The sequence below is a fragment of the Oncorhynchus mykiss genome, chromosome 18 (genome assembly GCF_013265735.2).
Source record: "Oncorhynchus mykiss isolate Arlee chromosome 18, USDA_OmykA_1.1, whole genome shotgun sequence".
NCBI classification, from domain to species: domain Eukaryota; kingdom Metazoa; phylum Chordata; class Actinopteri; order Salmoniformes; family Salmonidae; genus Oncorhynchus; species Oncorhynchus mykiss.
The window spans coordinates 52,982,826-52,996,661 of record NC_048582.1 but is presented as its reverse complement, the minus strand read 5'-3'; the positions used below and the strand labels follow the sequence as shown (position 1 = coordinate 52,996,661).

General features: G+C 42.1%; 1 protein-coding gene across 11 annotated transcripts in view; it reads left to right on the top strand.

Annotated features, from left to right (window-relative positions):
- The window catches only part of LOC110496850, a 96,615-nt gene that overhangs the window by 18,637 nt on the left and 64,142 nt on the right, over positions 1-13,836 (top strand). For 10 of the 11 annotated variants that reach the window (XM_036953219.1, XM_036953224.1, XM_036953225.1 and 7 more), the window contains 15 exons: positions 6,012-6,211; positions 6,453-6,546; positions 6,665-6,682; positions 6,804-6,869; positions 6,989-7,128; positions 7,287-7,406; positions 7,495-7,552; positions 7,928-7,966; positions 8,058-8,120; positions 10,028-10,176; positions 10,272-10,385; positions 10,525-10,573; positions 10,655-10,735; positions 10,846-12,000; positions 12,181-12,258. In XM_036953219.1, the coding sequence (XP_036809114.1) occupies positions 6,012-6,211; positions 6,453-6,546; positions 6,665-6,682; positions 6,804-6,869; positions 6,989-7,128; positions 7,287-7,406; positions 7,495-7,552; positions 7,928-7,966; positions 8,058-8,120; positions 10,028-10,176; positions 10,272-10,385; positions 10,525-10,573; positions 10,655-10,735; positions 10,846-12,000; positions 12,181-12,258 (2,424 nt within the window). The remainder of the gene's footprint in view (positions 1-6,011; positions 6,212-6,452; positions 6,547-6,664; positions 6,683-6,803; positions 6,870-6,988; positions 7,129-7,286; positions 7,407-7,494; positions 7,553-7,927; positions 7,967-8,057; positions 8,121-10,027; positions 10,177-10,271; positions 10,386-10,524; positions 10,574-10,654; positions 10,736-10,845; positions 12,001-12,180; positions 12,259-13,836) is intronic. The other variant, XM_036953226.1, reaches the window with a different exon arrangement.

Below are 13,836 nucleotides of genomic sequence, written 5' to 3'. Positions count from 1 at the left end.
GAACCCCCTTGACTTTTTCCCAATTTTTGTACAGTCTGAATTTTTCAAATGGATTCAATTGATTTTTGTCACTGGCCTACACACAAACCCCATGTAATATACAAGTGGAATTATGTTTAAAAAAAAAAAAAAGTTTACAAATTTAATTAAATGAGAAGCTGAAATGTCTTGAGTCTAAGTATTCAAACCCTTTTGTTATGCAAGCCTAAATAAGTTCAGGAGTAAAAATGTGCTTAATTTTTAAAATATTTAACCTTTTATTTAACTAGGCAAGTCCGTTAAGAACAAATTCTTATTTACAATGAAGGCCTAGGAACACTGGGTTAACTGCCTTGTTCAGGGGCAGAACTTTACCTTGTCAGCTCTGGGATTCAATCTAGCAACTTTTCGGTTACTGGCCCAACCACTAGGCTACCTGCTGCCCCACTTAACTTTACAAGTCAAATAATAAGTTGCATAGACAATAATAGGGTTTACAGTTTTTTCTTTTTAATGGCCAGCTCGTCTCTGTACCCCATATGTACATTTAAGGTCTCTCAGTTGAGCAGTGAATTTTAAACACATATTCAACCACAAAGACCAGGGAGGTTTTCCAATGCAAAGAAGGGCAGCTATTGGTAGATGTGTAAAAATTGAAAAAAGCAGATGTTGAATATTCTTTTGAGCATGGTGAAGCTATTAGTTACACTTTTGATTGGGTGTGTATTGATACACTGTCACTACAAAGATACAGGTGTCCTTCCTAACTCTGACGGAGAGGAAGGAAACCTCTCAGGGATTTTTATCATGATGCCAATAATGACTTTAAAACAGTTAGTTTAATGGCTGTGATAGGAGAGACTTGAGGAAGGATCAACAACAACATATTTACTTTACAATACTAACCTAATTGACAGAGTGAAAAGAAGGAAGCCTGTACAGAATAAAACATTCTGAAACATGAATCCTGTTTGCAACAAGGCACTAAAGTAATACTGCAAAAAATGTGGCAAAGCATTTAACTTTTTGTCCTGACTACTAAGTGTTATGCTTGGGGCAAATCCAACACGACACATTACTGAGTACTATTCTCCATGTTTTTAAGCATAGTGGTGGTTTTCAAAGTACAGAGATCCTTGGTGAAAACCTGCTCAGGACCTCAGACGGGGGCGAAGGTTCACCTTCCAATAGGACATTGACCTTAAGCCCACAGCCAAGACAACACAGAAGTGGTTTCTGGACAAGCCTTTGAATATCCTTGAGTGGCCCAGCCAGAGCCCGGACTTGACCCTGATCTAACATCTGGAGAGACCTGAAAATAGCTGTGCAGCGACGCTCCCCATCCAACCTGACAGAACTTGAGAGGCTCTGCAGAGAAGAATGGGAGAAACTCTCCAAATACAGGTGTGCCAAGCTTGTAGCGTCATACCCAAGAAGACTCGAGGCTGTAATCGCTGCCATAGGTGCTTCAACAAAGTACAGAGTAAAAAGGGTCTGAATATTTATGTAAATGTTATTTCTTGTTTTTTTATATACATTTGCAAAAATTCTAAACCTGTTTTTGCTTTGTCTTTATGGGGTATTGTGTGTAGATTGAGACTTTTTGTTGTTGTAACAAAATGTAGAAAAAGTCATTGTGTCTGAAATTAACGAATGCACTGTTGAACTGTTAAAACCGGTCGTAAACATTTTATTAAAGTGACCAGTGTTCAATGACTATGTACATAGAGCAGCAGTCTACGGTTCAGGGCAGGGTGCTGTGTGAAGGCCGGCTAGTGATGACTGTTTAACAGTCTGATGGGATGGAAGCTGTTTATTCCCCCTGGGGTGTATTCAGGATCTATGGATGTTACTGGAGTGCTTTGTAAACAAAGTTCTGCTAAATTTGCTGGGTTGCAGAAGGTAGTCAGTCATGTGGTGTTATTTAACTAGTCTCTCAATGGTATTCCATAACTTCTCTCTCCCCCTGACGTTGGCCTCAATGTATGTTCAACTCTTTACGTGGCCTCTAAAAGCACTATGAAGCATAAATAAGACTAGGTTTTAACTACCTGCAGAGTACAATGTCACAGGATCTCCTGTGAGCTGGTTCAGGGTACGTGGCTCTGGACGAATGTGCCGTACACACTACCTGACTTGCTCACTGGGCGAGAAGAGGAACTGCTCCAAAATAAATAACTTTTCCAGTTGAAAGCTGCCTATGTGGCATCTATAGTAGTCATATACATAAATGATAGTTCAATCGAGTACAGACTTAACTGAATGACAACCAAGACAATATAATAAGAGATTTTATTTATTAGTTTGGGGTAGACCTCGTCTCTGAGGAATGCTAGTCATAGCCAGATGCTGATGACTTGTGTGGTAGCAATTCTATAGGAAGAGAGACTGCAGATTATTTCAAACACTTATAAGATTTGCAAAAAAAGCTAAACGAACAGTGTTCTCTGCTTTTATAGAGAAGCACATCCTTTTTGTATATACATGACAGTCAGCAGATGGTGTGTATAGACAATTAGTTGTCTGTTTTTAGATATAAGATATATGGTTGAGCCCTCGGGCTAACTGCATTCACAACAGCAAAACACTATATGCTCCTTTCTGCAAGTTTCCATACATGTGACTTTCTGTAGATAGTAAACACACGGGATGTCACATGCTGCGGTCGCACTGAAGCGGACCTTCTCTATATGCCCAGTCTCACGGCCCAGTCCCACAAAGACAAGTTTGTATTAAGTTAGAAAAAACTCTAGCATATAACGAGACGATTCTTTAAACAGTAAAACATGGGATAGCTTGACTAATTATGTAATTTTCCACGTATTTTATCAAACGGGTGGCAACTCCAAGTCTAAGTATTGCTGTTACATTGCACAACCTTCAATGTTATGTCATAATTATGTAAAATTCTGGCAAATTAGTTCTCAACCAGCCAGGCGGCCCAAACTGTTGCATATACCCTGACTCTGCATGCAAGAGAAGTGACACATTTTCCCTAGTTAATATTGCCTGCTAACATGAATTTCTTTTAACTAAATATGCAGGTTTAAAAAATATATACTTGTGTATTGATTTTAAGAAAGGCATTGATGTTTATGGTTAGGTACATTCGTGCTACGATTGTGCTTTTTTTCCCGCGAATGTGCTTCTGTTAAGTCATTCCCCGTTTGGCGAAGTAGGCTGTGATTCGATGTTAAATTAACAGGCACCCCATTGATTATATGCAACGCAGGACAAGCTAGTTAACCTAGTAATATCATCAACCATGTGTAGTTAACTAGTGATTATGTGAAGATTGCCACCCTGCCACACAGTTTCCTCGTGGAATGCAATGTAATCGGCCTCCACAAATGCAGATTACCGATTTTGTTATAAACTTGAAATTGGCCCTAATTAATCATCCGACCTCTAATCTAAACCAGATGTTCCCTGCCTATATCAGCTAAACGAATTGTGTCTAAGAGAGTCCAATGCTGGCTGCATCCAGTAAAGGTCTCCCCTGCGCAGGTCACTTAAGCAATAAGGCACAAGGGGGTGTGGTATAAGGCTAATATACTACGGCTAAGGGTTGTTCTTACGCACAACGCAACACGGAGTGCCTGGATTCAGCCATTAGCCATAGTATATTGGCCATATACCACTAACCCCCGAGGTGCATTATTGCTATTATAAACTGGTTACCAACGTAGTTAGAGCAGGAAAAATACATGTTTTGTCATACCTGTGGTTTATGGTCTGATCAACCATGTCTGTCAGCCAATCAGCATTCAGGACTCGAACCACCCAGTTTATAATATTGAATAAACCCTGGGTGAATGCTTAAGTGTTTTCTCAGAGCTCACACCGGCCGTGGTAACATTGGAAGTTGGATATTCAACAGAAATGCAGCTCTATTGGTCTAGTTGGGGACAGTCAATAACTAACACAATGTAAATGGGACAATATTTTCTAAATTTGATAGCTCCAAATTTCACTAACTTAGAAACCTCACCAATTGTAAAAATTAGTAATCAAATATTGTAGTAATTTCATTAGAACTGAAAGGTGTGAAAATACTGTCCCATGTACATTGTGTAATTTATTGATGGTCCCTAACCCCAATAGAGCTGCAAGTCTGAATATTCAACCTCTAAATAACTTTATTGCGGTCGCACATCGGAAGCTCTGGTTAGTGGTTAGAGCGTTGGGCCAGTAACCAGAAGGATGCTGGATCGAATCCCCGAGCTGACAAGGTAAAAATCTGTCATCCTGAGCGAGGCAGTTAACCCACTGCTCCCCGTGCACCGAAGACGTGGATGTCGATTTTAAGGCCCCCCCCCCCCCCCCCCCCCGCACCTCTGATTCAGAGGGGTTGGGTTAAATGCGGAAGACACATTTCAGTTGAATCCATTCAGTTGGAGATACCTAGTAAATTTTCCCTTTCCCTGGAGAGTAGCGGTCTGATCTCACCTCAGTCAAGCACTGATGCTAATTGGCAAAAGTTGGCTAAAATGAGGCGAAATCAGCCTGTACAACCCCTCTTTAAATCGTCTGTCGTAGCTGAATCAGAATTAGTTAGGTAACATAGATAAATAAGATGTTTTATTTACTTTATACTTGTCATTAGAATGTCTTCTTTTGGACTATACTGTTGGCAGTTGCATTTTCCTCTCCCTTCTCTAGGGAAAAGTCACTTGGGGCCCAGTGAGGGGAGAGGTCAGGCTTGTCTTTTACATGTCTGGTAATAGGCAGAATATCAGAAAGGGAGAAATCTGGCTTGAACATTGTCTTCATAATGAATATATCTGTGAAACCATGTGAAGGGCTCCACTATGTCTGTACTCCAGTCACTTCCTCATTTTCCCATTGGGGGGAGGAGTTTGGCAGTGTCTGGAACCATTGTATGTCCCCTCTAATGTTGCCCTTCTCTTGACCTAGTATATGACCTAGAGGCTCACTCCCCTCCGTGAGCTTGCCCAGGAGAAGGGGTGCATTTGAGATGGGAGTATCTAGAATTGACAATTGATATATGCCATTGGATGAGGTAATGTTTTGGTACTATGAAGTACCGAGAAGTAGAACCTTGTCTAAGAGACCAAACTGAACGATCATTTGTAACTAATGCCATCTGGCTATGGGATACTCCTCTCTCAAGTAAAAGGCCCTTTGTGAAGTTCCTAAGATCTGTGGTTCGTCATGTGAGTTGGCTATAAAAGATACTAAGTCTTCTTCTGAAAGCACTCTCTGAGAATTCATTTATAGACACTGAATTGATCTGAGAGTCACAGGGCTATGGTGAAGCTCATATTATTAAAAGATTAAGTTTAAGTAGAACTCTTGACTGGTGTGTGGTTTGTAACTCATCATTTAGTAATACAGGAAATGACCACGACACGTCCCAGACACAGCACACTCGCACCCTACCTGAATACCTGGTTTATTTAAGGCTGAGGCTTAAAGCACCCCAGGTTTGCTAGAGCAGAGAGGTCATCGGAGTGGTCCTGTACAGGACATATCATGTATAGCAGAATGAGTTTGAGGTGGTTTCCAGATCTGGAAGGGGGCATGTGGAGGAGTTTATGGAGAGTGGAATGTGCTGATGTAGAATAATCAAAGTAAAGTATGACTCTGTATAGAAAATAAGGTATTGCCCTCCTCAATTAGTTTAGTGACTGTTTCAGATTGGCAGGACTCCTGATCCTCTCTCTCCCTCTGTTCTTACTTCTGCTCTTTGTTTGGCCAAGTGATCTCAATGTCCCCTCTCCCACTTCGTTAACACTTTATTTGGATAGTCCAGCTAACCCTTATCCTAACCCTATACTTAACTCTTAGCCTAGCCCTAACCTTAGCCCTAACCCTTATTCTTAACCGTAACCTTACCAAGCAGTTGCTTATCAACAGATTGTTTGTTGATAGTAAGTCCATCTAGATGCTCTGCAGATGGCCAATCAGGACTATCCAAATCAAGTGTTACCCCCTTCTTTCTCTGTTTAGAGTTGTGCCAGTCAGGGACTCTGTAACTCTCTGATGTTCTCTGTCTGGATCCTCTTTAGTTCCTTCCTCAGAAGGGTCAAAGATTACCAAAGATGTTACCATGACTAACGTTGCTGAGGCTGTTCCTATGGAGACCAAGTCAAGCCCGGAGAAGACCTATGTCACACCCACAGCTGTTGAGACTGTAGCTACAGCAAGTACTGCTCCAGTTGTTACCAGAGCTACTAGCCAGAGAGGGACCTGTCGACTGCAATGTCAGGTGAGGAATACTGTTCCTCACACCACACAGTAGCCACAATTTCTAATTTACCTGGGGTTAAGGTCCTGCTCCAGGACTGGTGACATGCCTCCTCTCTGTAATGTTGGCATGGTGGCTGCTCAACATGTTTACTTTACATCTACATCTGGAAATACTTAAACCCTCTCCCACACACTCTGAGGAACAGGAGGCTCATCAATTGTGTGTGTGTGCATCCCTGTCATCTCTGTATCCACTTCAGGACTGCAACGTGGTATGTGAGTCTGTGTCGCACTACAAGTTACATGTGCGTCACTGGAAACACAAGGAGATGCTAGGAGTTATCTTTGAACCAGGTACTAGTGATGTTGACCACCAACCATAAAAAATCAACTACTGCATCGTTTCCCCATCTTTTGAGAGTTACATTGTTTATAAACTAGATGAACTAACTATTTTTTTTTTCTTTCTCAGGGGACGAGGACAGTAAAGGTGAGTTTTCTGACTCCAATGAAATGTATATGTTTAATACGTTCATCTCATTGTCCAGTTCTATTTGCCATCAAGATCACTGACAACATTCTTCCTTCCCTTCTCTCTGCCGTTGGTATAGCCTGCATCCCATCCTTTACCTTGTATGAGTACATCCGGAACTCAGAAAGAACTGAACCAATTATTGGTAAAGGGGTGTCCTCTTTTCAGAAAAATATCAGACGTTAATATTAAATATTATTATGCTCTGTTTTGTCCTAGTTGCGCTACCATACATACTGTACTCTGTCGGACTCCATTTCCCAGGTGTCTATCTGTTGGTGATGTGTTTGAGTACTGAGTGTTGGAAAACGCCCTTCTACCTGTGTCACACCTGTCAGGAGATAATCCCTGCCAATCTCGTCATGACTCACCTCACCTCCACACTCCACCTTCGACGCACCCTGGTCAGTGTGTGTGTTGCTTTTTATTTCACCCTTTATGGCTGCTTCTAAATGATTTTTCAAACATCTATGTTGTGCTTATGAAGCATTATGAATGCTTTATAAAGTCTGTGTATACATTGTAGTTAGTTGAAAGTGGGTGCCCTATCTCTCTGTATCAGATGTACCAGAGTCCGCAGTGTCTGCCATTCGGGTGGGGGACAGAGATGGGCCTGGAGGTCCTGAAGACTTTGGCCTGGGAGGAGGAGAGAGTCCGAGGAGAGAGAGACAATGTACTGAAGGTAGGAAAGGATGGGGGGAGAAGGGGAAGTTGCTCTGGAGATGTGAAGGTTTATGGTCTCATTCCATTTCTTGCCCTCTCTCCTCCAGGTGTTTGATATTCCTGACAGTGTTTTCCACAGCATTAAGATGTCCTCCTACTCCTCTGGTAAGACATCTCCCCACTAAAAATAATAATAGATGTATTTTATATAGCGCATTTCATTACAAAGGGAATCTCAAAGACACTTTTAAAAACATATGTAGGGTTGTGGCAGGTTCAGTCTTAGGCGCTGGTCTTCCACAGCTTATAATGTTGATGCTGATAGTGTTGATGCAGTTGAGAGTTGTAGTGGAGGGTGCGTCGACAGTACAGGGAGGGAGAAGTGTCAGTCGGATAGACAGGACCGACGCTCTTCATTGGGCACCTCGCAGTCTCTTCCTCCGTAGGTAGGTTGGATCATCAACTGCCGAAGGTCTAGCACCCCCTGCATTCATGTCCTCTGTCTGTTCTCTCTTGCGCTCGCTCACTCTCATCCTCAAGCCATGAAGAAACTCAAGAACTTCCATCGTTATCTAAAAGGTTAGTAGACGTTCATCATAAAGTTTCTCTGGTGTCATTAGAGGAGCAATCAGCGCTCTAAGAATGTTTTTCTCTGTGTGTTATCCTATAGTTGACAGGCCGCTGACGTTTTCCGCCCATCTGAAAAACAAAGACCGGAGGATTCCTATGCTGGGTGAGTGCAGACCAAAATGAAAACCGAATCGAAAGGGTTTAAACTAAGTAAAAACATTGTAAAATGGAGGTGGAAGTGGAAGCAGACACAGAAAGCAGGCATACAGAAATTAGACAAAGTGGACATATGGGAAGTGGACATACAGAAGCACAAATGCTATACAAACAGTAAGTGCTTGTTGTGGAGGTTCTTACCTTACCCTCTGATGGGTATTAACCACTATAGCTTTGTGGAAATATCTGTTTTACCATCTGTGCCTCTGTATCCTTTTTGTGTTACTGATGTATGTAACAATGAGGCCTCTGAATCCTCTTGGACCACTCACATACTGCACAGTACATTCTGTCCTCTGAATGACTTCAGTGTTAGAACATCCTGCGTCCAAGGGAATATGTGGTTTACACATGCATTTAGTTTCCTTACCTTTTATATGGTGCTCTGTCCCTTAGATATATTAGTATTAATTGCATGGATTCCATAGATTGAGGTGGAGGAGACTCTGTTTGTATGCTACTTCTATACTACTCTTCCTGGCTGGTCGTTAAGAAAATCTTGAATTGGATTCAAGTGTTTGTCGTTTTGTTCTCGGTATCGACAAACACTATTCAAGACACATATAACTTTGACATCTCAAACACCCTTTTATACGTTAAAGGGGAGTCTCTTTTGTCCTAAACCTATGGAATACAAACAAGTGTTCATAATAAATCCTGTTCCAAAAAGATAGTAAATACATTATGGAAACCAGTTGTCCATTGGAAGAGATGTTCTAATCACAAGTCTTAAACCATATTTATTATTTAATTACTTAATGGCTTAACTTCTTGCGGATGAGTGGGACGCTAGCGTTTAACTTGTTGTTAATCCAGCCGCAGTGTCAGATTTCAAAAAGGCTTTACAGCGAAAGCCAACCATGCAATTATCTGAGGACACCGCCCAGCACACAAATGCATAACAAATCATTTTCAACCAGGGAGTTGCGACACGAAAGTCAGAAATAGCGATATAATATATGCTTTACCTTTGAAGACCATCTTCTGTTGGCACTCCAAAACGTCCCAGTTACATTACAAATAGTCCTTTTGTTCGATAAAGTCCTTTATATCCATAAAAACTCAGTTTAGCTGGCACACTTCAGTCAATAATCCACTCGGTTTCCCTCCAAAATGCATACAAAATTAATCCCAAACGTTAACAATAAACTTATAAAAAACAAGTCAATCAACGTTTATAAATCAAACAATAGGTACCCTAATACGTAAATAAACGATCAAATTTGAGACGGACAATCGTTATTGTCTTTACCGGAGAAAAATACCAAAGAACGCACTCTCATTCACGCGCTTGGAAACACTACAGCCAAAATGCCACCTAGAAAAACTACAATTTCTGGCTAATTTTTCCAAAAACCAGCCTGAAACTCTAAAGACTGCAATTCCTAGGACTTCCACTAGATGTCAACAATCTGGCACGATTTCGCCCTATAATAAAAGTGCCAGCCATTGAAATCAGTGGTAGGATGATTTTTTTGAGGGGGGGGAGGTTTGTCCTCAGGGTTTCGCTTGCCATTTCAGTTCTGTTATACTCAGACATTATTTTAAAAGTTTTAGAAATTAGAATGTTTTCTATCCAAATCTACCAATTATATGCATATCCTAGCTTCTGGGCCTGAGTAGCAGGCAGTTTCATTTGGGCACGCTTTTCATCCGGACGTCAAAATACCACCCCCTATCCAAAAGAAGTTAACAAGACCATGACATACCCTCTATTTAAGCATAAAACAAAGGGGAAGCATGTTTTACCTGTGTTCGAGATACACAGTTAGACCTAGAAAAGTAGTTCCCATCAGAATTACCCCTCACCTCTGTGTTCAGGTCAATAACTCTATTTTTCTTTTTTTCTCTCAGGTCTGCAGTTCCTGGTTCAGTACAGTGTTACTAGGGCCGGGGCCTCGTCTCCAGGCTGGGGCTTCCTGTGTTTGTTGTGTGAGAGGAAGTTGTCAGACGGACTCAGCATCGCTCACATACACAGCTATGAACATGTCACCACGTTCCTGGTAAATATACACACAAAGATTTACCAATTTGTTGCTCCAACACAACAACAAAAAAGCCTATTATAGCCCTCTTATACAAGTCTGTGTGTGTGTAGGAGCGTGCCCATCCAGGCTCTGTGAAAGAGGTAGAGGAGTCTGATAAGAGGAGCGAAATACTGCTGGACCTGGCACAACAGGCTGAGAAAATACATGCCATGGGGTGTCTACAGGTATCGCACACACACACACTCCACCAGACGTGTCCAGGTTAAACACCCCTAAACTAACACAAAAAAAACACAGTTATACCCTGTAGTGATGCATTGTCCTCATCCCTCGTTCTCTCCTTCTCCCTCTATCCCTTATAAGTTCATGATGTTGCAACGCTACATCGGGGAGTCAGTCATCTATGAGAAAGGTGTGTGTGTGTGTGTGTGTGTGTACGTACATTTGTTTGGTCACCTTTGTTTGTGTGAGTGATTAACTCTGTATTCTGTAGCCTTAGTGATCTTGAAGGCGATCAAGAAGAGGGAGAACATGGGAGACCTGATGCCCCTGCTACCACCTGGCAAGAAACTGGGTGAGTTAGAGGGGAGGGAGAGGTGGAAGGGAGGGAGAGGGTAACACATCAACTAGACATTTAACATTGGGGATAGTGATGAAGGTGGCGATGATGTTGCTGTTTCTTAGTTCCCTCCAGTTCGATCAGAGACCAGAGCCAGACTACCCCAGAACCTGCCCCTACATCTGTAGGAGAGGAGAAACAGACCAGGAAAGAGAATGACAAAGACAATGAGACCGAGATGGACAGAGAGGCCACCCCAGAAACCATTCAAATGACCCAGGAGACTGGGGTGGAAGTGGACAAACGCATTGGCAAAGAAACCTGCAGTGACCCCAGTACAAACACTGGCAGAGAGACCAGTAAAGACACTGGCAGAGAGACCAGTAAAGACACTGGCAGAGAGACCGGTAAAGACACTGGCAGAGAGACCGGTAAAGACACTGGCAGAGAGACCGGTAAAGACACTGGCAGAGAGACCGGTAAAGACACTGGCAGAGAGACCGGTAAAGACACTGGCAGAGAGACCGGTAAAGACACTGGCAGAGAGACCAGTAAAGACACTGGCAGAGGGACCAGTAAAGACACTGGCAGAGAGACCAGTAAAGAGACTGGCAGAGAGACCAGTAAAGAGACTGGCAGAGAGACCAGTAAAGAGACTGGCAGAGAGACCAGTAAAGAGACTGGCAGAGAGACCAGTAAAGAGACTGGCAGAGATACCAGTAAAGAGACTGGCAGAGAGACCAGTAAAGAGACTGGCAGAGAGACCAGTAAAGAGACTGGCAGAAAGACCAGTAAAGAGACTGGCAGAAAGACCAGTAAAGAGACTGGCAGAGAGACCAGTAAAGAGACTGGCAGAGAGACCAGTAAAGAGACTGGCAGAAAGACCAGTAAAGAGACTGGCAGAGAGACAATAACAAAAGCTAGTCAAGAGACCAGAAAGGACAGCAGGAGCAGAGGGAAATATAAGGAGGCGGAAAAGATAATCAAGGAGATGGAGACTGGCAAAAAAGAGACCAGTACAGAGACTGTCAAAAAGTTAGGGAGTAAGACTAGAAACGTGACAGTCCATGAGACCAGCAAAGACACTGGGAAATTGACCAGTACAGAGACTGTTAAGGAGACTGAGAGAGAGACTAGCACAGACATGGAGAGAGAGACCTGTAGAGCTGTTAGTATAGTGGCCAGTAGAGCCAGCAATAGAGAAACCAAAAAAAAGCCAGAGACTTGTAAAACACCAGAAAAGAAGACCAATACTCAGACTGTGAAAGAAAAAACTAAAGGTGTGTTCATGTTTTGAGTTTGTGGTGTGTGTGTGTGTGTGTGTGTGTGTGTGTGGCGTAGTTGTTAGTTTTGAGTGTTTATTTGGATCCTTGTTCGCTGTTACAATTAGCTGTGTGTGTTTGTGCATACTCGCAATGAGTGCGAGGTAAGTGGCATTGTTGACTCTCTTTATCTTCTAGTGACTCCTCCCCCCATCTCCCCTCCAACCACTAATCTGTGGGATTTCCTGAAGAGGCAGAACCGAGGAGCTGTGATTGGTCAGTATCTCTGCATTGTGTTTTAATGTATTCTGACACATTATTGTTGAGCTGAACAGCTCTATTATTTGACCTAGCAGGGCTGATTGAGATGAGCAAAATCCAAGTCAGTCCTATCCAACTAAGAGATAATGAGCAATGACACACTATCAGACTGAGTGTTGTGGTGAACTAGCCAGAGAGCAAATTATCTGGTGGAGGTCCTAGCCTCTCACCCACACCAATCAGTTAGCAGATCAACCTGGGTTTGGAGCTCATTGTCACTGATAGAGCTATCTGAGATTTAAAATAAATAAATAAATAGGTTTGAGAATGAGGTCAATGGAGACTTGTGTTAAAATGTGTGGTGATCTCAAGTTTGAATAACACACTTAGTGTAGGCGCGAAGACACTGCCTGTTTACTATTGTGAATGGGATGGAGTTTGCGGATATGTGAAGGTCCGATGATCTTAGTCGTGCGAATTTTACATCTAACTAAGATGTTTGGTGTAGTATCTATCAAGTGAAAAGTTTTCATGAACAAACACTTTAATTGAAGAATCCTTACGGCTAACCGACTACGTCACAAAATGTCGTAATATGTGCACAAACTGTTCCGACCTGGTTCGGATGAGAAGCATTTAAGCCTTTAGTCTGACGTGGCAAGTCTTCCCAAAATCCTGTCTCGTTCACTCGACTAATGGAAGTCTGGCAAAGTTTGAACGTTCACAGAGGCGGTGGCATTCAGCACTCATATTTTATTGGCTCTGAGTAGAAATTATATTTCCTTGATTGTTCCTTGTACGATTTGGGCAAATCTAATAGATTTTTATTTTTTTACCAAATATTGTGATTTGCAATTTTACTTGTGATATAGGTCAAAACACTTGGGTGAACTTTTGGAATCATGGGAATATAATTATTATTCAAATTCTTTGGTTGGAATGCAGTGGGCACTTTGAATACTGTGTTTGGCATGAAAACACATTTTTTAAAAGCCAGGGAGGAGTTATTGTGACAGGGGAGGAGCCAAACGGTTAGTCAGTATTTCCCAGGGGACCGTAATTAGACTCCAATTGATGTTACATTGTTCTCAACTGTCTCTGACTCATGTAACATATTCATGTTTAGCCTATTTCTCTCTGATGAAAAACATGCATACTGTTGCACAAACAACATGCTGATCTAGGCCTACAGCACCAGTGGAATCAGACTGTATTAGCTAGCTTAGCTATGTTTCCTCTGGCTCAGTGTATTTGGCTAACTAGCAATTACCATTAGCGACTATTTTTGTGCCATAACTTGCAAATAAAATGCTGACTAACTAGATATTTGCAGAGGGTAAGATGCACAAACTAGCCTAATAGTGTAATTATAGTGTATGTGGATTTATAATAAGAAGCAAAGTGGAAAGCAGCATTGTCACCAACATCTGTTGCATTGACAATGCAATGACCATGCAGAGCGAACTTGGAACTGCACGTTTGCGCTCCTTGAGTGACGGGGCGGTGCTTGTTTGTGGGAAGCAGTGTGCCGAGGAGGACAACTCAAGGAGCAAATGAATTCAATTATATAAAGTGGAGTTTCAAAATATTGCA